Below are 21,529 nucleotides of genomic sequence, written 5' to 3' on the forward strand. Positions count from 1 at the left end.
AGAGGACTTGTGTGCAGTTTGCAATATGAAAAGGAATCTTTGTTACATTTGTTTGTTTACTGCAAATATACAAAACTGTTTTGGGTAGATTTGCAAAATATTAACATTTAAAGGTAAACGTTAAATTGAAAGATTTCATTTTATATTTTGTTAACCTGATTTTAGAAATTTAAAGAATTAAAAGGCAAGACATGCAATGGAAATATGTACAGCACAAAGTATCACTTGATAATTGTGAATCGCGTTGGCTGTGAAGTGTTTATTTCTGCATATATTTCTGCATTTCTGGTGTTTAAAAAGTTAACTGTCGTACGAATATCTATCTCGCAGAAATCTGTATCCCTTTCCAAAGTGCCTGTGGTTTGGAAATCTGAGGCATTACGTGCCTGCTTGTAGACGATTAGCGTTTTCTGTAGTAAAAGCTAGTTTAGTTTCCTGTAGCCCTCTTATTGCAAATTCTTAGATCTATGAGGTAAAGAATCTTCTTAAATACCCCCCCTGGTGGACGAACATTATTTTTCATTGTATTCAATACAGAACGTCATTAGCGCGGAGACACTAGAACTAGCAATTTAGCTATAGAACAGGCTTGCAATAGCCACTACAAAATATAGTACAAACCCAGACAGAACTAACTGTACACGAATGTGTATAAGCGCAACCCCCCTCTTAAATTTAAGACCCATTCTCGACCACTATCAAAAACAGACGTAATAACGGAAGTGCTGGGGCTTGGATCAATACGTTTTACAATATAACATTAATGAATGGCTAACCGGGAAGGGTGGGCAGGCCCATTTCAAGTGTTTGGAAGCAGAAGACCCCACACAGCACCTAAAAACCAGGTAGTTAAAGAGCACCACCCCGCCCTCTGCAGCAGGACGTTAATCTAACCTAACCTCCAGCTCTATTGGTACGACTGGTGAATAAGATCACTTATTGGTTCTATCTATACCTTTTAATCGGGATGGTCTTTCCACATAGCCCAAACTTGCTCTCCATGAGAGAGACAGGAGAAGCCTGGGGTCAGCCATTTATACTATGCCCCTGAAGCAGTTGGTTAAGGACCTTGCTCAGGGGCCCAACAGAGGATACGAACAGCAACCATTCAGCTACTGGCACAGATCCTTAGCCACAGGCCAACACACCATCACCAAACTATCTCAGAGCAGGCTACCACCTTGAGGTCCCCCCCCCGCCAGTGGGTGGTGCAGGAATTCGTGGATCACACAAAATGAAAACTACCAAGAAAATATGGTTACCAGACCTGTACAGTTGGAATTTCCATTTAACCACACTTGCCTAGAGAAGCATATACATTTCTGGATAAAATTGTGAATTTAGGTCAATTAAGAGCATACAACTTTCATGATTAAAACCGCCTCAGGCTGACATTGTATGCCAGTTTTAGAGAGGCCTGATTCACCTTTCCTTAAAGGATTAAGACAGACAACTGAGTCAAAGCAAACTTCAAACATTTATTGATACAAAAGTGACCGGTTAGAGGTTGGTTTGCTGGCAAATAAAGTTGCTAACAAAGAGCAGGATGGGGGAACAGCTCAAACAAGACACTAGAACCACATTTCAAATGTTCTTTTACAGGGTGACAGCTTTGCATTCTTGAAAATGTATTGTCCCAGTAGGTCAGTGATCTTCATGGTGCCCCTCAAGTCCTGGAAGGAAAACAGACCATTAAGAAAACCCAGCACCTAAACTTTCCCTGCAACTCATGTTTGATTTTACAAGTGATAAATGGGATTAAATCAGACCTGATTGTCATCAATAGCTCAGTGAGAGAGTTCAAGAAGTCTCATCATTCATCCCAACATACGGGTGGTTAAAAATCAGTGAAAAGTGCCAAGTTCCAGTCTTACCTTGCTTCTTCGTAGGAGGGATACATTTGTGTGCCATGTTCACCTATAGGACAGAAGGTGAAAAGTTAGACTTGACAAAAACTGCAACAGATAAAACAGCCCAAGAGTTAACCTCAGAATAATAAAAGGAACGGTATGGAGTATAATCATCCAATTCATTTGGCAGAATCTGTTCATCATTGGTTCAATTTTAACATTCCTTTAAAAACAAGGTTTGCTTACCAACTAGAATCTCTTGATAAAAAGAGTCCAACCTAGAATTAAAAAAACAACAATGATTAAGATAACCCTACAAGTCTTTAATTCCATGTACATATGGGTTCTTCAGTTAAAAGATTTCTACATGTATTTTTCAGGTCAGACATTTGGAACCATCATTAATGAACCCAATAATGACTCAAGGATAAGTGCTTCATTCCTGCTAAACAATCTTTAAAACCTCACCTGGGAGTAAATCCTAGCTGGAGTCCTGGGCACACCTGTAAGTAGACAAACATTAGATTAAATGTTGACCAAAACTCTAGTTATGCAAGAGATGCTATGCTAGTCATGACCAGTTCAGCTAGAGCTAATAACTTCATGGGGAAAGTCAGTTATTGAGATCATCACCACATAGGCCAGAGATGAAGCTACACTGCAAAAGCCTCAGTCTATAAAAACTAGATGCAGTCCAAGCCAGATGAACTTTGTATCTGATCCTGAAAGATCACCATAACATCCCAAGGCTCTCATTTGAGTGATTTAAACAATGCTGCCAAATGGAAGAGCCCCCCCTTTATGCCATTAACACTACAATACAAAAATGGTTGTTCAAGCTTAAAAAGGCTCAGAAAAACTAGAGATTTTAAGAAATGCAATGACTTACTGGAAGTGCCAGGTTCCAAATGCAGGAGTTAACTGCCTGTACGTGAGAAGGGGTGGGGAACAAAAATCAGCACGAGCTACATAAAAGTACAAGGACGTTTGCTTGACTCAAGCTAGGTTGAAATGTTTTAACCCTTCAGAAAACCTATTCAAGATTAGTTTTCAAGGGTTACCTACAGCTTAACACATCCTTAAGATTTCTACAGTGCAGCAACATTGGATTAAAATTTGCCTTCAAGACGCAAAAAACTAACAAACCTGCAACAATTCCAGAGCGAAGGTCATGATGGCATACCATTTGTGTCTGCACTGGTGCCCACTTTGTTACATGTACACTAAAGCAATCTCTGGATCAGATTCGCAGAAGAGTCCTCAGCAAAATCAGAGACCTAATTCTGATCATCATTTCCAAGATCAGCCCCATTTCCAGTTAAAATGAAGGAGGAGAAACTTAAGTTTACCTCTACTTTCTTCATCAGTTAGGCTCTGGGCTCCTAACAAAAAAAAAAAACAGACCAGAATTAAGATGGGTTCCATAGAACATCTGCAGAAGTCATGTTCAGCAAAGATACGTCAGCTAGGGGCGAAAAAGGTTCATCACAGAGTGTAAGCTGAACTATATTGTCATCACTGTATCTTGATAGTCTATGTAGTTCTTGCAAGAATGTAGGAACTGCAAACTTACCTTTCCATTCAATACGATGAAACCCCCCTGTAAAAAAAGTGAGAACTATTAAAATGTAATTCAACATTACTTAACTACTTAATACAATTCTGTAGGTAACTCAGCTAATAAAACTTTTTCATCACAGAGTATCTGCTGAACTATGCAACCATCATCGTACCTGTGAAGACTTGCATTCTGTAGTTGTAGCTAAAGAAAGTTACTCACATGAAGGAACTCCATACAGTTTGGGATCTCCCCCAGCCCCCTCTACAATGAGGAGTCAGATCTGTAGAAAAGGCAATCAGTCAGTATACATCATACATTTAACAGCTACACAGTTTTTTCTAGTGCACTGTTTCAGTAGAAAGGTTTCTTTCACTCTTTTTCAGAGAGATTCCCATTGTTTAAAAAACCATTCATCATAAACAGTACAGAAGAGAATTCAAATGCCACAAACACCCAAAAAACTACAGAAGGGCATGATTTAATGACACCCTTCCATCCTAGGTAAGACCATGGCTTAACAGCTTTTATTCTGTGATGCAGCAAGTAAAGAGCAAGTGTACCCAGCCCCGGTTCCAGAATCCCCAGTCCAATACTTTAAAAGAATTAAGAATGCTCCATGTACCGCTTACTCCAAAGACCAGATGGTGGTCTAATAAAATGCTAGACTTGCTGGATTGGACCAGGACTGAAAACCACTACTCTGCCTTTAAAGAACTAGAATGTATAAGTTACTCAACAGCAAAGGACTCCTAAGCACTACATTTATATTGCATTTTGAAGCTTACCTGTGCTGCAAATAGATCATTCAAATCTCCATCTGCAAAAAGGCAAGGGGAAAAAAAGCATTAAGATGAAATTCAAATATCACACTAAAGGGATTCCCATTAGCTCTGTGCCTCAGATTTTATACTTGGTGGTTGCAAGACTCATCATCCTTGAGGGTCAAGAGTAGCAAATAATGTCATCACTATGGCACACAACAGGGGCACTGAACTATTCTTAAAATGGTCACATTCCATTAAGAGGTCAAAAATATCTAGGAAGTTAGTTTCAAGACCAACAGAAGAGCATTCAGGGTGAACTTACCATCATCTCATCTTCCAGGGGGTCCACCATTGAGGGACTGCATGAACAAAATAGAGCATTTTAAGCCTAAATAGTCTATTCACCTTGGACTTAGCACAACTAGATTAAAAGCCTCAGTTTAGAATTTCTCAGAAAAATGTTCTGTCCACTACTCTTACACAAAAATCATCCCAGGCTTTTAAAGAACACCAACATTTTATTAAAATGTATCCAGATAGTATTTTAAATCTGAATGCTGCACCTGACAACATACTCCCAACACTTCAGATGTTACAACAAAACCCCCTTTCTTCAAACAAAAGTATACACAGGATGGGGAGTATCCCCCCCCAGCATATAAATACACCACGCGGGTATAGGATACACTGTAGAAGATAAATGCAAAAATTACAACAGTCATTGTCGCCATTTAATTACAAAACTATTTAAAAGTACATGTAGTTATTGAGGGTAGTAACCATCAAGATGTGATGGGAAACAGGAAAACCTGTCAATTCAGGATTTATGCTCAGATGGTGCAAGAAGCTTTGAGGACACGAAGGGGGTGAGCTCAAGATACTAAACTTCGGGATCCCTCTGTCATCAAAAAAACAAAGGACTTAATTACCTGCAATTTCACCTTTCACATCCCAAGGTGGCGTAACATTTTGGAGCTGTAAAATAAAACTCAACTTAAGCAGACCTAAAAGATAACAACATTACTAAAAAAATGCCAACTATAATTCAACTTTGCTTGTTGTGGTTTGTACAGTAAGCCAGTCCTCCAGACCGCAGTCATAAAACATGTTGGAATGAACAACTTAAAACAAATAGCCAAGTAGACACTGGTCTCGGCACTATCTGTTAGCTGTTAAAAGCCTCAGTTTGCAACTTCTCAGAAATCTCTTCTGTCCACTACTCTTACACAAATATCATCCCAGGCTTTTGAACAGTAATCCATACTATTAAACACATGGATGCTTTGTTTTGCAGCACAATTTTCCACCTTACATAGGTACAGAAAAGACAATAACCTAAATAAGAGGTAACAAAAAGCAACCCCCCCAAAAAAAAAGCTTAGTTTTTGCAAGTCAACCACAGATTAAGAGAACCTATTATCTTAACTTTTTAGTGAAATCATAAAATATATAAAGCCCTTCTGCTTTGAAAGAGTTAAAACGGATCATTACCTCCACTTTGCCCACAGAAGTCATCCTGCTCTTCTATGCTCAGATGCCCACAAGAGCCCTCTTCAAGAAAAGAAGAAGGACAGGAGTTAAATCCAGTCACTAAACTTTGTGATGTGTACAGAACTGAGCCCATGCCCAGGTCAGAGAGGTTGGCAATTCATCAGTACTACTCAGATGTCCCTACCAACACTTTGTTTCATCATTCAGACATGGGGCACAGAAACTAGATCATCCCCAGCCAACACAACTGGGAGTGAGTAGTTTCAGAAGCGGTAGTCGACTATCACAGCAACGAAACCACTAAGTCTAGTTTTCTACATATTAATTCATTAAAGTCCTCTTGACGTTATCGTAAAAACACAGCAGTTACCGAGTCACCAACAACTGAGCTCTCGCACAACATTCTCAAAATATTGCAGAATCACAATTAACACGCAGCATTTTAGAATTACTGCAGGATTAGATACAGAATTCGTTATCATTCCGAGCACCTACACAAGGTCCAAAAGGACAGGATCTTGCTTCAATACTATTTACTACGAAAGCCGCAGTCATAATGAAGCTTTAAAGTTGAAGGTCTTAGACGGCTACATGACTGCGCATCGATATTTGTGTACAAACTTTTCTAACACTGGCATACAGACCCGAATATTTACCATAAAACTACACTATGGTTAGAAAAGAAACGCAAAGCATACTTAATACACTCCTCTATTTCTACCGTTATTAAGTGTTAAGACGCAAGAGCCTGAACATTTTCCTTAAGGACACGTGGTGCAGGTTTCGCTCGGCCTGCAGGGCCAAAGGTGTGGAAGCAATCACAGATCGACCTCCAACACAAAAAAACGGTCATTTTAGTAACTTGTCTAGCACTTCCTTTTAAATGAAATGTTTTCATTTAAAAATGAAAATGCAAAAGTTCATAATAATGGGTGTTATCCCCAACGGAAGAAATAGTCACCCTTCCACCCTTACAAGAGCTCTTACCTCTTCCAAAACACCGCGAAAATGAGACAGAGCAGCGCCTGGCCCCGAAATTTATAATCCCCTGTTCCCGTTGGCTCATGGGAAATACCGGAAATGCGTCATCGGAAACTGCAATTTTTCTTGTTAAAATATCCACAAAAAACGTTTTTCTTTTTGCAGAAACAAATTATATTTCTTAAAACAAGTTTGAATGCATAGTAGTCAGCGGTTGAATACGTATTCGAAATAATTTAAATTTAAATTTACCGTATTTTCGAGAATATGCTTTGCATTTCAATTACCTTATAACACATGTACCGTATTCATTTTTATACTTTCTTCTCGACGTGGTATGAAATATTCCGTTTCATTTCTCATCAGACCATACCGTGGCATATGCATTAACAGGATAACAGTGAATTAGCAGTAGTTTCGGTGAACGTTACAAAGTTAATCGTCCTAAGTGTGATGCAAACTCCCCGACTTCAAACAAAAGATAACAACTTAGTTTTACGGTTAAATTCCTCTCGAACAGGGCTTATATGGCTATATAATTCAAAGACCAAAACTGTGATTCTGCATATTTTGATCTTTTTATCAGAGTACGTGAAACTTTAACTTCTACCACTTCTATTGCGCCCTCTGACGGCCTTTCTTAACATATTGCCGCCAGAATGTGGGTTTCTTCTTTCCCATTTTAGCTTTAGAAATTAAACTGGAGGAATTTCTGGTACAGCGCATAACTTTTCACTTTAAGGATAATCACCCTCAACTATAGTAGAATAATCATTTTTAGCTTATAGTACATTTTACATTGCTAGTGTTGTAATAAGCAATATGTTCTAGAAAACACATTTACACATATGTAACATTTAATTTTAATATATTTGCATTATAATATGGCCTAACCCTTTATTAATTCTGGTTAATTGAGCAATGATACAATTATCCTTTTTTCCGGTTAAGTGGGAACTCGGACACATCTGGCTGCCACTCTTAACAAAATACTTACAGTGAATCTGCTGAGCCAAAGAAATCGAACATAACCGCTATCAATCCATCAGGAGGCACAATAGCGAAGTGGTAAATATGAACATGAACTGGAAAACTAGGTACTCATTTGGGAGATATTGTATTAAATAACGAAACGCAATACAATAAGTACTACTACAACTATTATATTTATTATTAATAAATATAATAATATAATAATATCAGATTCTCACTTTTGATGGCGAAGTAGTCGATTCACTTAAAAACGTTATTTAAAAAGAAACTTGATGTACATTTAGGCAACACGGAAAAAATCTGTTAGATTTGGTTCTGCTGGGACTGATGGTGGCAGTTCCATTAGTGGATCGCGAGCCGAGAGGATCCCACTTGAGAGAAACAAAGTTAAATGAAAGCGATTACACAGCTGCCTTGAAGAGCGACGTGGTTCTCATTGAAGCGGTGGAAGCTCAGTCCAGTTTCAGCTCCAGATATTGACAGATGAACGCTCTTCACAAAGCAATGAGTAAAACCACACAGGAAAGGAGCCCTTTATAGCTAGAAGGGGACCCTGGTGATTTTTTCTACCCTTTTGTTTCCTTTGGACTGGCACTTTCTTGCTGGGGTCTGGTGAGCTGTTCCTTCTCTGGTGCTTTGTGTGTGAATCCTTGTTCTCGTATTGCTTTGAGATGCCAATAAACCTTAGTGACTCAGATGCCTGTAAATGTGTTTAGCTGTGTCTGGTAACTACCAAGAATCTCTAGAAGTAGCGCTGTATTCCAGCTAAAGTGTTGCTAAAATAGGGGAGTTATTTTCTAGCCTGCGGATTCCACAATGAAGGAAATCAGAACTTCCAAAGACATAAGACAGCAAGCTCTCTTCTAGAATAAGGGTCAGTCTTGTACTTTTTCAGCATTCAGGTTCCCTGGCCAGAATTTTGTTTAAAGACTAATTTCAAGGCGACACTCTGTCACAATGCAAGCTTAGGAGGAAGAGGAAGATAATGGATAATGACACCACTGTTCCTTCATCCTCCTCCACTCTCTTGTTTCTGCTCCTCCCACTTTGTCTTTCCTGTAATTCTGCTGACAGAACAGCCTCCTTTTCATTTATTGTCTTAGCTTTGGGACTGGGACTAATATTCTTCTAGACTTCTCCTTAAGCTTCTCTAGCATAGTCAGAGTACAAACGAGGGGAGTGTGCCTGAAGTGAATGCTCACTAATAATTCATAATTGTTTACATTTATATAGCGCTTTTCTGGACACTCCACTCAAAGCGCTTTAAAGGTAATGGGGACTCCCCTCCACCGCCACCAATGTGCAGCATCCACCTGGATGATGCGATGGCAGCCATAGTGTGCCCAGAACGCTCACCACACACCAGCTATTAGTGGGGAGGAGAGCAGAGTAATGTACTAATTGTACTAGTACTAATGCCCCTCACTATTGAATTTTTATTCTCTAATCTGGCAGCCTTAATGATTTACTGTGAAGTTAATTTAGAGGAGTAAATGATTAGATACACCCCTGACACCCAGTATCTCCCCCTGTGTTTACTTGCCTCTTAGGTTGCACAGCTAGATAACAAGACAATTACTGGTAAACTGCAAATACATTTTATTCTAAACATTCTCAGTAGGGCAATCCAGCTGGGAAATGCAAGCCAACTTTTTTTAAACTCAGGCTGACTCCAAGACATAGTATGAAATACCTTTAATTCTGTCAATTCAAACAGTTTTATTGGCAAGACCAATACGTTACAGCACTGCCAAACGCAGATACAATTAGAACAAGATTTACAGACATTTACAGTACAAGCCATTATTTGGACATTCCTTTACAACTGCTAGGTGTCATTCATACTGACCACAGGCCTTTCAACTACTCCACTGATTCAGCCTTCAAATAGCAAGTAACAGTTAACTAATAGCATTTAGTTTTGTTTAGTTTTTGTTCCTTCAGAAACCACCTACACTCACTTTATAAATGAAACATAAACACAGCAGCACTGGTAAACTTCAACAAAGAACTTACAACAGTTCAGTTGAAAAATCATTTATAAAACTTACTGAAAAGAATAGCCTTTCTTCAGGGTGGTCCTAAAACCAAAAGAGAAGAATTAAGAGAGAATTCTCCCAAATGCCAGAAAATAAAAGTACATCCCCAGGTTTGCTTGGATAATTCAGCTGGGAGCAGGAGAGACGTTCCACATGCCTAGGGGTGAAGAGACTGTTTAGCATGTGGCAGGAGGTGACTTCCAGCACACTCACTAGGACATCTGAGCAGTGTCTGTGTCCTGGATTTCACAGCTGTCACTGCTGAACACTTTGTATAGGCCAGTTTCTGGCTGGAAGACACAAAAGGGCATTAAAATGTAAACTAACAATGGCACCCATGAGCCAAAACTTTGTTGCTTTTTTTCTTTAATACAACGTTCCAAGAAGATGAGTACGATGCCATATTCTTACATCAACTTTTCCGTCCTCCCAGTCTGCCACAAACTTCTCCACCGCCTGCCGTTTGAGGCCTAGGATCTTTACAATGTCCTTCACAGACTTGCCGGTTTTCAGGGCCCCGACCACCATCCCGCGGTCGAACTCCGTCAGCTCCAGGCCTCCATCCATGCCTGTGCTGTGCAGCTCCCTGCCAGCCACTGCAATGGCAACACAGGACAAGACAGGCAGCAGTACTTCCATGTGTGACGGGGCTCATGCGTGAGTGATGTCACCCCCCTCTGAAATCTAGACCGAGTCAAACTCCTGTGGCAGAGGACCTGGTTGTCCAGGGAGGGGCGCTATGTGTCCTCAGAGCCTGTGAACAACTGGGATTGATTCCGGCAAGGGCAGCGAGGGTGGCCATCGGTTACATAAAGGCAATTTATTCCCCCTAAGAGTCACAGGGTTAAACCGGAGACTAACCTGGCAGCTAAGAAAGAAAGACAGGACTACACCCTGGAGAGCAACGAAGCAGAGAAGAGAAAACCTACATGAACAAGAGAAAACAATGACGTTCCCAATGCAAGACTCGAACCCAGGACCCAAGAGACCTGAGGCAACACCAACAGTCACAAAAGAATACTGTAGACATGTTTTTATATCTTTTTAGATTTTATATCTTTTTTATCTTTGTATTTGAGATTTCATTTAGGTGGTAGATTCATATTACCGCAGTATTCCAGCAAAAAAAAAAAAAGTTGCTGAAAACACAGCTCAAAACAGCATAGGAAGGACTGTGGTTGTGTTGGATCATGTCTAATGGGCTCCAGAGGTATAAAACTAAAATACTTCCCCCTCTATGCTTCTTTTGTGAGAGAAGGATGACACTCTTGTTTGATAATTCCGTATTTTTTTAGCTTTCACTGTTTATAAGTACATCAAACTATGATAACATCTTACGCTTGGGTAATCACTATGGAAAACCATACAGTATATGAAAATTGACTGGATGTTAAGTGCAATAATGGACACTACAGTAAAACAACTGGAGAAAACAAGATTAAAGAAGTCTAGCCAACAACATAAAAGTCAGCTTCAGGAATTACAATGATCAGTCAGTGCATTTGATAAAGTAAGACCTGGATTAAATACTCAATTTTCTGTGCTTAACCGAAACCTGTTACAGACAAAACGATGGGCTCCAGTGTAACAGGTATAAATATAAATTATAATTATAATAATGTAATATTAATAGGATGCGTGAGTTTCAGGACTGGTACCTGAAAAATATTTTGACTGGATGGGTCATGTTGAGATGTACATACCTATTGTGATGTCACATTATTGCTCAGAACCATCAGTTTGTAAACTTCAAAATTAAAACGATTATCCAAATGACAACTACACCTGCAACAACTAAGCGGACGAGCTATCAAAACTCTTGCTTCCTGTGTGTGCTCACATTTGCACAGGCTAATCAATTCAACACCTCCGTGCATTTTATGATTTTACCCCTGGCTGAAGTCGAAACTCACACTAAGCACGTATACAGTGATACAAAAATACTCGGATACCTATAGGATAATTTACAATTTCCGTTATTCACTTATTTTAAAACTTAAAAATGTTTCGGTTGCATGCTGAAAGGAGCGCCGAAACAATATTTTGAGATGTCATTGTAACCAGCCTACTGAAGCGAGACCAGGTTTTTCTTTCAATCGTGTCAGTATTCTCGTATTGTCTTACTGAACAAAAACTCGCGGCTTTTTTAGTGGATTTCAAAGACTTATCTGTAGGTTTTTAAGGCTTTGTGTGTATGTGATTCAAACCAACAACAACAAAAAAAAAAACAATACCACCCACTCACCGGAGAGCTTATTGGGTTCTTTTAAAAGGAGGAGCCCGTGGTAACAAACACTGCCGGTTCATTCGCGTCTAGCTTTTGTAACATGCATGACCTTCCATGTCTCTACACAGCTACGGAAACCCGCATCTGCCAAACATATTTCTGCCATCACAAAGAAAGTCAATGAATTAACGTAGCGGAAAATCCAGCTCAGCTCAGGATTTGACCAGCTCAGAATCCCAGCTGGTCAAATCCTGTTTCTGGTCTAGCTGGTTATAGAGATGGTCAAGCTGGTACCCAAAATGGATGCTACCTGGTCAAGCAGGTCGGTGGGCTGGAAATCAAGTGGTCAGCTCGGCATTTGTTAAACTCCAGCTGGTTTTAGATGGTCAAACCAGCTATCAGTAGCAACCAACTACCAGCTGTCCAAAACATACTTTACCAGCTAGAGATTTATTTTTTGCTAGAGACAAATTGTAGCTGAATGTAAACCAACTTTTTATTTTTCTCCAAGTTCAATAGCATGCATATCAGTAGAAATTATACAGCAAAATATGCTATTATTGCTAGCGCCACTACAGCTATTTTAGCCATCTTTCTGTTATAATCTATGTAAAGCGGTTTAACATTTAAAATGGTTTCATAATTACATAAGGTGTTTTCTTAATAAGCTTGATGATTTGCTTAGACCAACAAAATATACACAGCTTGATAAATACAGTGGTGCAGGCTCAAAATCATCTCACTTGCTATTATTTTATTAATTATATAACCCTAAAACTGACCATGTTAATATCTTGGACTACTTCTGGGACAAAATTAAAATGAACGTAAGAGGTGGTGTATATAGGACCAAGAGTTTTTACACAAGGTGTGGCGGGTGTAAGGAACAAGCCACCCATCGCAGTTGCTGTTTCCTTGTGTTAGGAACATCCATGAATTCTAATCGCTGTCTCTTCATTGGTGCAGTACCACCTACAGTTGAAGACCAGGGTGATGTCACATTGCTTCATGAACATATCCAAGTTCAGTCTATTTTCCCACGAAGTAAAGACTCTATACATAGAAGCAGCATTGACAGTTCATGAGAAGTGATCGTGTCAGCACGAGTGCCTGCCAATGACTTGGACAGACACCTGTCCCAAGAAATCCATATTGTGGCAACAATCAGCACAAGAAACACAACAAGAATTTGCCGAGGACAAATGGAGGAGCTGGCACTGGAGGAAACCATGAAAAACACTTGGATCCACTTGGATGATGAGACGGCAGCCATAGTGCGCTAGAACACTCACCACACATCAGCTATCAGTGGGGAGGAGAGCAGATTAATAAAGCCAATTCATAGATGGGGAACATTAGGAGGCCATGATTGGTAAGGGCCAATGGGAAATTTGACCAGGACGCTGGGGTTACATCCCTACTCTTTTCGAGAAACGTCCTGGGATTTTTAATGACCACAGAGGGTCAGGACCTCGGTTTTACGTCTCATCTGAAGGACGGCGCCTATTTACAGCATAGTGTCCCCGTCACTATACTGGGGCATTAGGACCTACATGGACTGCATGGTGAGCGCCCCCTGCTGGCCCCACTAACATCTCTTCCAGCAGCAACCTTAGTTTTTCCCAGGAGGTCTCTAATCCAGGTATTGACCAGGCTCACACCTGCTTAGCTTAATAATAGATCTCAATAATAGATTCTGGACTCTCAAAGTAAACTCAAAGGACCAGCACAAACTAGCCTTCTTTTTCAATAACCAACAGTATACCTGGACCAGATGCCCACTTGGGTACTTCAACTCTCCTGCAAAGTAACATTTTCCTCAGGAAGATGATACCATATGTGGCAACCAGGAAAATTTGAATCTATCTGGACAACACTTTGATTTGCAGTGAAAGCTTGCAAAAGAATTTACACACTCTTGTGTACGTGCTAAGTCGGTTCCAACAAACACCCTCTAAGATTTCACCCTCTAAGGGACAGTAGGGCTGTAGAAAGGTGGACTTGAAATGGGGTCCAGCGGTATTTGGTAAAGTCACACAGTCAGTGCCCTCAAGTCTCCCAACTCCTTAAGGGAACCAAAGAGTTTTCGGGGAGTGTGCAATTACTTCCACTAATTTGACTACTTTTAGAATTGAAAAAAATCCCCTTTAAATTATTGAAGACAGGCGAGAACTAGGTGTAAGGTCCAGAACAAGAAAAAGCAATGCAGACTCTTAAAAAGGTGCATCACCCAAGCTTATCCTGCTTATCCTGAAAAGAACAGGGATTTTCACCTGGTAACTAGATTTACTGCATACAGTATACTGTGTGTAGTGTGAAAACCATTCTGGAAACATTTTTTCGAAAGTAAAGGTGGGGCAGGTATCAAGCAGCCACATCACCTCCTGAATCCTGGAAGTTGAAGCATTCCCAATGGAAATATGATACCCAACAAACATAATGCACTCACCCACAACTTGTCAGAACTCCATGACTGCATACAGACTGGCACTAAACTCAGAGAAGGAAGGCAGACCTTGCACGAAGAAAGAATCAGCAGAACCTTTCCTATCAGTCTGTCTTTCCCTCTCATAATCTTTTCCAATTGCATGGATGCAGTCGTCTCCTCTCTTCCAAACAGCTTCAATATAGAGTATTCTGTAGATTAGTTCTAATTATTATTTCCAAAACATTTCATGTAAGTCATGATTTTTTTCATCTGTAGCTTCTTGGATCAGTTCTGTAGTTCTTTTGGATAGGTATTGCTTTAGCAATTGTCCAGTCTCATTGGAGCTAAACCTAGCTTGTTAGAAGAGCTGCGTCAATGGCTTATGAATAAGAAGACCACTTTATGTAGTCATTGTTGTCGTACTGAGTAAGTACAATGTATGGAAATAATTTTTCTTTTTTGGCCTGGAGAAATGTAAAATGTTTCTTGTTCAACGATTTAGCCAATTAAGAAACCAAGATATTTGTGTGAAACAATACAGTATGAGAAGGTGTGACAGCCATTGAGGAATTAAGACTCATTCCTCTCACTAGGTTGGTGGGGCCCAGCTCCACCCACAGCGATGTCTTCATCTTCTACAACATTACCCGAGGAGACTGTATGGGCAACCACAGTTTGGCTGTACCATTATGAGCTTTAGGAAGGTTGATGCTTCACTGTCCTTAAAACCACAGAGAAGAAGAAGCTGTTAATTGGTAGCCTGCAGGTGGTGCTGGAACACTTATCAGAGGGATTAACAAATGTATATTTTCTAGACCCAATCAGCAAAGACAGATTCTTTACAGTTGAATGTTTCACATTGCTGTGCATCCTTGGCAAAAAGTGAACTGTGAAGGTACAGTAGCAGCTTTTGTGATCTACACCTTCAAACTACAAGGCAGCTGTGATGTATGGTTTCCTAATTTCAGAACAATAAAGCAGGGGTTTCATCCTGTTTTTACTCTAGGCCACTAAATTGCATAATTATCCTATAATCTCATTTATTTCATTTCATAAAGTCCATCTCCAATCCAGGCTCATGTTTCTTTTTTTTGCCCAGACAAATGAAGAGGCAGCTACAAAGCTCTAGTTTCTAATACTTTCAAACATTCAGTAGATGAAATGCTGAAGAGGAAATGTTACTGTAAATTTTTTTTTGTTGCTATTAGGTTTTAAAGTGATTATTTGGTGTGTCCTTCAGAGTAGTATGGTTGTCCCAAAGGCCAGAGGGCCCAAGCAGAACTGGCGTTCATTCGCATTTTCTGTGTAGAAACGGAATGATTACAAATGACCTGTTAAGTCGAGCACTTAAATGCATTTTAACCATGTTTGAAACTTTTCAGAAACGCTTACATTTGAACGTTAACAACGAATGAGAGAGAAAGAGAGCTTGTTATGTGTGTGTTATGTGATTTTTAAACATTACTTTCAAACATTCAACTTAAAATTTCTGTTAAGTGTTTCGCATACGTATAGTTCACAAAGATGAAAGCAACATGGCAAATACTTTTAATCATTTATGTTCTGCATAAATTATACGATAGTACTACATAAAGTTACATTAGATGCTGTATATACTGTATGATAAACAGGGAAATCTAAGACTGTATATAGTAATATTACTTAAATATATCAACAATCTGTGTGCTTTTCTCAACATTATGCTGAACTTATTAGGGCACTTTTGAGTTCAGAGAACATAAATCCAAGGCATACAATAGACTTGTTTTACATAAGCATTTCAAACATATTTTATAGTGATAAAAAATGCAGCAATATATAATATCTACAATAATTGTGATAGAAATCTATGTTTGAAGATTGTACTAGACATTTGTCTTTTTTTTTTAGGTGATGTAAAGTTGGGGAATCTTTATGTCCATGGTCACAAAAAGTAAAGGCTGAGAGACATTAAGTGAGGATCCCCTGTATATAAGCATCATCACTGCAGGCAGTGAACATCTCAGCTCACATCAACTCACCATCAAATTTAAAGAAACATGGAGGTTTACTTTAGAAGAGTAATGGTAATCTACAGGTAGTTTCAAAACAGAATTTAATCATTTTAACATTTGGCCATAGTATAAGTTTACAGTTTAGTGGACTAAAACATTCATGTATTGTTTTATTTGTGTATACAATATAACTTATTTAAATTCTTTATTTTAGATTTAAATGAAATTAACCCTAACCCTAACAGTACTCCACTGAATAATTTTAGCCAACTAGCCCTGTATACAGGATCCATCATATTGGTCATTCTTCACCTATTTGAATATTCAAAAGACTTTGAAGTAGTACACTATTGGAATGTGTTTTTGTATCATTCTCTACCCAAATTGTAATGTCAGAATTCCTAAAAATACAGATTAATTCCTGCTTTTTCAGAAAACTTCTAACAATCAATACAAACACACACAAAACTAAATTCATGAAGGTTTTAATATTCTGCATCAATAAACATGAGAATCTGGTACAATGAGAATCAATGATTACAATTTCAAATATATGTAAAATAAAAACAGTTTTGTTTGTTGATTGCTTTCTTCAAGCAAGTGACACTGAAATGAATGGCAAGGCCTTAATTTGAACTTAATTTACAATAAAAAAGAAAAAATGGCCTTTTGAGTTTGTAATCTCTGCTAATTCCATTATACATACCCACTGTTTACTTAAGACAAAAAAGTCAGTCCATTCAGTTGTTCGTACTGTCGGTTAGAAGACCATAAGGGAGTATTGTGTTGTTCTTAGAATCAAAGCCTAGATCAGCACGGATATACACAGAGGACCAAACAGAAACTGCCCAGGGATCAGGGTTTAGCAGGTGTTCCTACCTATTCCTCTGAAGGACCGTGGCAAACCACCTTCTTAACAATTCTGATTGGAAGAAAATTAAAGTCAACTACAGAGTTGAGACAGTCAGCCACAGACCAACAACAGAACAGATTGAAAGGTTCTGCATTTAAGCAACATCACCTCCAAACACTGAAATCTCTAAAGGAAAGAGTGGGAGCATCTGGTATGACTATTTATGCAGAGGCATTGAAGGAACATCATCACCTCAGCAGCAGCCATCAGCAGCCAAGAGAAGTTCCTAATGTTCTACTTACTCAATAGCCCAAACTTAAAACAGCATCCCGTGCCAACAGTCCAAAGCCTTGTGCCTTTTGTCACATTTAACAGAGGAAAAAAAAATGAGGTTTCCCTACATGCTAACCTCACTCAAAGCATGCCTTGAGAGAAAACTAGCCCGTTTTGAAAACCGTATCTCTGCAAAGTGACGACTTGCAGCGTCAGATCCTTAAAGGCTTGTGGCGCTTGTCCTGGTAATGGTGTATCAGTTGCTGATCTTGCTTTTTCTTCATTTGTTTATTTGTGAGGTGGCCGAGAAAAATGGAGAGAAACTTAAGAGAATGGGGCTCAGCTCACGAGGGGTAAGATTAATGTTTCTTGATGTCTGGCTGAAGAGATCAGTCACAGCCTCAGAGAGCTACTATTGCCAGGAAGGAAAACAAGAATAAAATAAAAAAGAATATATATAATATATAAATATTTATATACAGCTGTAGTTAGCTGTAGGCAAGCCAAGTCCTCCCCTCCATTCCACCAGTAAGGCCTTTTGAGCTCCTCCTATATTTCAGCCTTTCCCCAAGTTGCCAGATTCCCTGAGATAAAGACTGCTGTATGTTTTCAAGGTCCATCCCATCCAGACCACCCTGGAAAAAAAACGCATCCTTCAGGGTTTCCTTTGAGACTGTGTGTGAGAGATGGTGGGAGGGTAATTTGCAGTGTGGTGGTGGTATTTGTTGGGGAGGGGGGGGGACAAAAATGTTGTTGGTGGTGGCAAGGAACACAGTTCTGAGAGTTTTTTTTTACTTCAAAAATGCAAAGCTGAGTACGTAGTCAATCATTCAAAGGCTTTTCAATGAGGTGTGGTTCATAAGCAGTTCTGGCTGAAGGCTCTGCGTTTCGCATCTCTCCCCCTGGGTCCTCAGTGTTTGTTGGCAGCCAGGCGTTTCAACAGAGGTTCATCATAAACCCAGCATTCCCCATCCTCATGGAAAAGCTGCAGGAGACACAGAACAAGCCAAAAGACTCAGTGACACTGAACACAAACAGAGCCTTCCTTGCTGTTTCAAGGGAGTAACCTTTGAGATAGCAGACACTAATTGCATTACAGAAAAGACACAGACACTCTGAATGCAATAGGCTTATGCAGGGCCTGACACGTACATATTTGAAGAACTGTTATTTCTAACCAATGTGTGAAGGAAGTCTGGAACTATTACCCCATTTTTAGGGTTACCCATTTTTTATATAGAACACCTTTATACACTGCTCGATTTACAGCGCTTTGCAAAATTATCCACTCCAGTCCATTGATCATCTTAATCCAATGTTCCATGTCTAGATTTAACACCTGCGGCATGGAACGTGTCATTAACGTCTTTCACCCATAAAACTGAAAAGTTTCTACATTCACATTTCAAATAAAAATATTCTCCTTAAAAAGTGTATAAATTACTTATAATTCAACAAAATTGGATACCAATGGAAATGGGATAAATAGTTTTCCAAAGCGCTGTCTTCTAAGACGTAGAGGTATTGAGCTAAGTCAATTACCAGTCAAATGTGGGTTGTGTAATTTGCCTATTCAGAATCTATACTTGTTGTTCTACCTATAAATGGCTGGTTTGCCATGTATATTTGAAAGATATCATTTAAAAATAAGTTAAAATCTGAGCTGTTTTTGTATAGATAAAATGAAGACTTAGTTAAAAAAATGCCATTTTAATCAGTGCCAGTATTTTTCAGGTTGCTTTGGAAAATGGTCAACAATATTTTCAACACTGCTTGGCAGACAAAGTAATAAATGCAGGAATCCACTAAAAACCTCCTATATGTCCAGGCCCTGAGTCCTATTCCTGTATCTGACATAGTAAGCAAGCAGTAAAGTAATGCGGACAAACAAACATTATCCTGCTGTGCACAAAACAACAGGGTAACAATTCAGGGCTTTGGCTAGTTGATACTAGATTATGGGTTCTGACAAAAGAAAAGGTTTTAATGTCCTACAAAAGAGTCGAGAGTGCACCCTTAACGGATGAATTCCTGAAGGACTTTTAGTTAATCACTTTGGTTACATAGCAGGGCAAACACAGGCTTTTGTAGATGAATACTTCCAAAGAAGGTTAGAGTATTTTAAAGCAGGGGGTTCTTAATCTTTTTTTGTGAGCCCACACAACTGCTGGTTTTCTAACCGGTACAAAAATTAATTGAATCCTAAATTGAAATAACAAGTGGCATGATATTGTATTGTATGATTTTGTGGCTTGTATTCTTTTGCAAGCTTTTCCAAGTATTTCTTTTCCAATTCAAGGACTCAACTCAACTTGGAGATCGAAGGTACTTAAGAAACAATTGTTAAAAGGCAACTTACAACATGTTTAGGAACTGAAAACGGAATTCAAATAAATCCTATTATTCAGTCAAATAAGAGTTCAATATTGCAACCAAATGCACTGTTGAAATGAATAATGAAAAAAGTGTGTTCCCAGGACCAGCGCAGAGTACCCCTGGTTTAAAGAAACATGATTTATGGCGACTGTGAGCCCCTGATTTAAAGAATGCAGCTGTATGGATATTATGGATACCCAGGTTTAAATAATGCAGTCATATGGGTACTTTTAAACCCTGGATTAAAGAACACTGTCATACAGCGACAGTGAACAGGAACTGTTCAGGCATAATTTGGCTTAACAAGATGCCAACAATGTCAAGTCCTCCTGTAGAAAAGCTCTCCTTACCCTCGTCTCCCACTGCATCTCTTTTTCCTTCCTCTCTCGGGCCTCGGCCCTCTGTTTCTCCTCCAGTCTGTGCTTTGCCTCTGTTGCAGAGTCAATATCCTTCAGCTTTAAATTCACTGTAACATCCTTCCACAGCCTGCAAGAGAATCAAGGTACTAATGAATCTGAAAACTGGAAAATTCCATAGGTAATGTTATTTTGGCTAATGGAAAGCAGCTTAATTATTTTGTAACACTTTACGGACGTTATTCTGTTAAGTTTACATTTACTACAACTAGTTAGCAGATAGATTACATCTGCATTGAAGATTGCATTGATTTCTTTATGCAATCTTCTTTTGCCTTTTCAAAATTCAGTGATCACCCTTTATCTTGCCATGAATACTCCTGATTTGAACCACCAGAACTGTCAAGTCTCTCAGGCAGAGCTGGAGATATCATGTATTTTGTCCTAATCAAACCTGAGAGCCTGGGGAATTTTGTCTCATGTAAAAAGGTTAAATGCTAAAGGTGGGTTTTTATTGGCTGGCCCACCAGACATGACTTAAGATTTGTTGCAAGAAATTGTGCTAGCCAAACTCTGCGCAATATACAATCTACCAGGCTTTACGCAATCTGACCTTGTCGTAGAATCCTATCTTGACTGTAACAATATACTATACTACACTATATACTTATTTCCTTTATTTGATGGTCAGTGAACCTTGCCGTTTTTTTTGCAGTGTTCTACAAACAAGGGGCACTTTCACACTTTACCCACTGTGGACTCTGATATGCAGTTTTCCTAACTGATCAAAGGTGAAGGCTCTCTTGGAGAGAGATGTACACTGAAATAGAACACTATGCATAATCACCACAGGTGCAAGTTTTCACTCCCATCACAGGTGAAATGTGCAATTCATAGCAATCCCCTAGCAGAATTATATCCAGCCAAGTAGAGTACACCTCCAACCTAAATACAGAGGTTTGACAACAGACTTTTACGAAGGTGAGGACTGAGCTTTGATGATTCATTTGCTATGTTTTACAAGTAATTTCTACCAAATCTGAAAGAAAAAAAGAAAAACTATAGATGCAAGGAATTACTCACTTCCGAGACTCAAATTCCTGTTGGTCCTCCAGCTTTCTGACCTTCTTCTTGATGGTGCTCATCTTCTTCGTATCTATGAACAGCGTATTCTCCTGGACGACATGATAAAACACGTGCCGAGATCATGGCACTGCTGCAGAAACTGCAGTATTGCCTCCCAGTTCCAAGTTTCCTTAATTATTGAACTGTAAACATTGTTTGATCTCGGTAAAATCTTTGCACAACATTGGATATGCAGAAAAACTCTTTTCAGAATATAA

General features: G+C 39.2%; 1 protein-coding gene, 1 long non-coding RNA gene and 8 other non-coding genes across 13 annotated transcripts in view; all 10 read right to left on the reverse strand.

Annotated features, from left to right (window-relative positions):
• Positions 1-1,458: 1,458 nt before the first annotated feature.
• LOC107078438 (uncharacterized) lies at positions 1,459-6,694 on the reverse strand. Of its 2 annotated transcripts, XR_011190429.1 has the most exons (13): positions 6,654-6,694; positions 5,667-5,726; positions 5,105-5,150; positions 4,498-4,534; positions 4,197-4,228; positions 3,631-3,691; positions 3,424-3,450; positions 3,200-3,232; positions 2,740-2,775; positions 2,319-2,353; positions 2,097-2,128; positions 1,875-1,917; positions 1,459-1,673 (listed from the first exon to the last, which is right to left on the reverse strand). It is a non-coding gene; the product is annotated as an uncharacterized lncRNA (long non-coding RNA). The 2 variants fall into 2 exon arrangements; XR_011190428.1 differs by having other exon boundaries at positions 1,459-1,917.
• On the reverse strand, positions 1,984-2,059 carry LOC138241325 (small nucleolar RNA SNORD47). Its single transcript, XR_011190551.1, has one exon. It is a non-coding gene; the product is annotated as a small nucleolar RNA SNORD47 (small nucleolar RNA).
• On the reverse strand, positions 2,195-2,257 carry LOC138241331 (small nucleolar RNA SNORD78). Its single transcript, XR_011190557.1, has one exon. It is a non-coding gene; the product is annotated as a small nucleolar RNA SNORD78 (small nucleolar RNA).
• Positions 3,517-3,583, reverse strand: LOC138241330 (small nucleolar RNA SNORD77). Its single transcript, XR_011190556.1, has one exon. It is a non-coding gene; the product is annotated as a small nucleolar RNA SNORD77 (small nucleolar RNA).
• Positions 3,756-3,836, reverse strand: LOC138241319 (small nucleolar RNA SNORD79). Its single transcript, XR_011190545.1, has one exon. It is a non-coding gene; the product is annotated as a small nucleolar RNA SNORD79 (small nucleolar RNA).
• LOC138241318 (small nucleolar RNA SNORD24) lies at positions 4,305-4,386 on the reverse strand. Its single transcript, XR_011190544.1, has one exon. It is a non-coding gene; the product is annotated as a small nucleolar RNA SNORD24 (small nucleolar RNA).
• LOC138241333 (small nucleolar RNA SNORD75) lies at positions 4,607-4,674 on the reverse strand. Its single transcript, XR_011190559.1, has one exon. It is a non-coding gene; the product is annotated as a small nucleolar RNA SNORD75 (small nucleolar RNA).
• Positions 5,353-5,420, reverse strand: LOC138241332 (small nucleolar RNA SNORD75). The gene has a single exon (XR_011190558.1). It is a non-coding gene; the product is annotated as a small nucleolar RNA SNORD75 (small nucleolar RNA).
• On the reverse strand, positions 5,798-5,877 carry LOC138241326 (small nucleolar RNA SNORD74). Its single transcript, XR_011190552.1, has one exon. It is a non-coding gene; the product is annotated as a small nucleolar RNA SNORD74 (small nucleolar RNA).
• A 10,103-nt stretch (positions 6,695-16,797) lies between the features above and the next one.
• The window catches only part of osbpl9 (oxysterol binding protein-like 9), a 66,653-nt gene continuing 61,921 nt past the window's right edge, over positions 16,798-21,529 (reverse strand). For all 3 annotated transcript variants that reach the window (XM_006635049.3, XM_006635048.3, XM_015356542.2), the window contains 3 exons: positions 21,270-21,361; positions 20,181-20,316; positions 16,798-18,439 (listed from right to left, as the gene is read on the reverse strand). In XM_006635049.3, coding sequence (XP_006635112.1) covers positions 18,365-18,439; positions 20,181-20,316; positions 21,270-21,361 — 303 coding nt within the window. In that variant the 3' untranslated portion in view covers positions 16,798-18,364. The remainder of the gene's footprint in view (positions 18,440-20,180; positions 20,317-21,269; positions 21,362-21,529) is intronic.

Source organism: Lepisosteus oculatus, chromosome 9 (assembly GCF_040954835.1).
Source record: "Lepisosteus oculatus isolate fLepOcu1 chromosome 9, fLepOcu1.hap2, whole genome shotgun sequence".
Taxonomy (NCBI): Eukaryota; Metazoa; Chordata; class Actinopteri; order Semionotiformes; family Lepisosteidae; genus Lepisosteus; species Lepisosteus oculatus.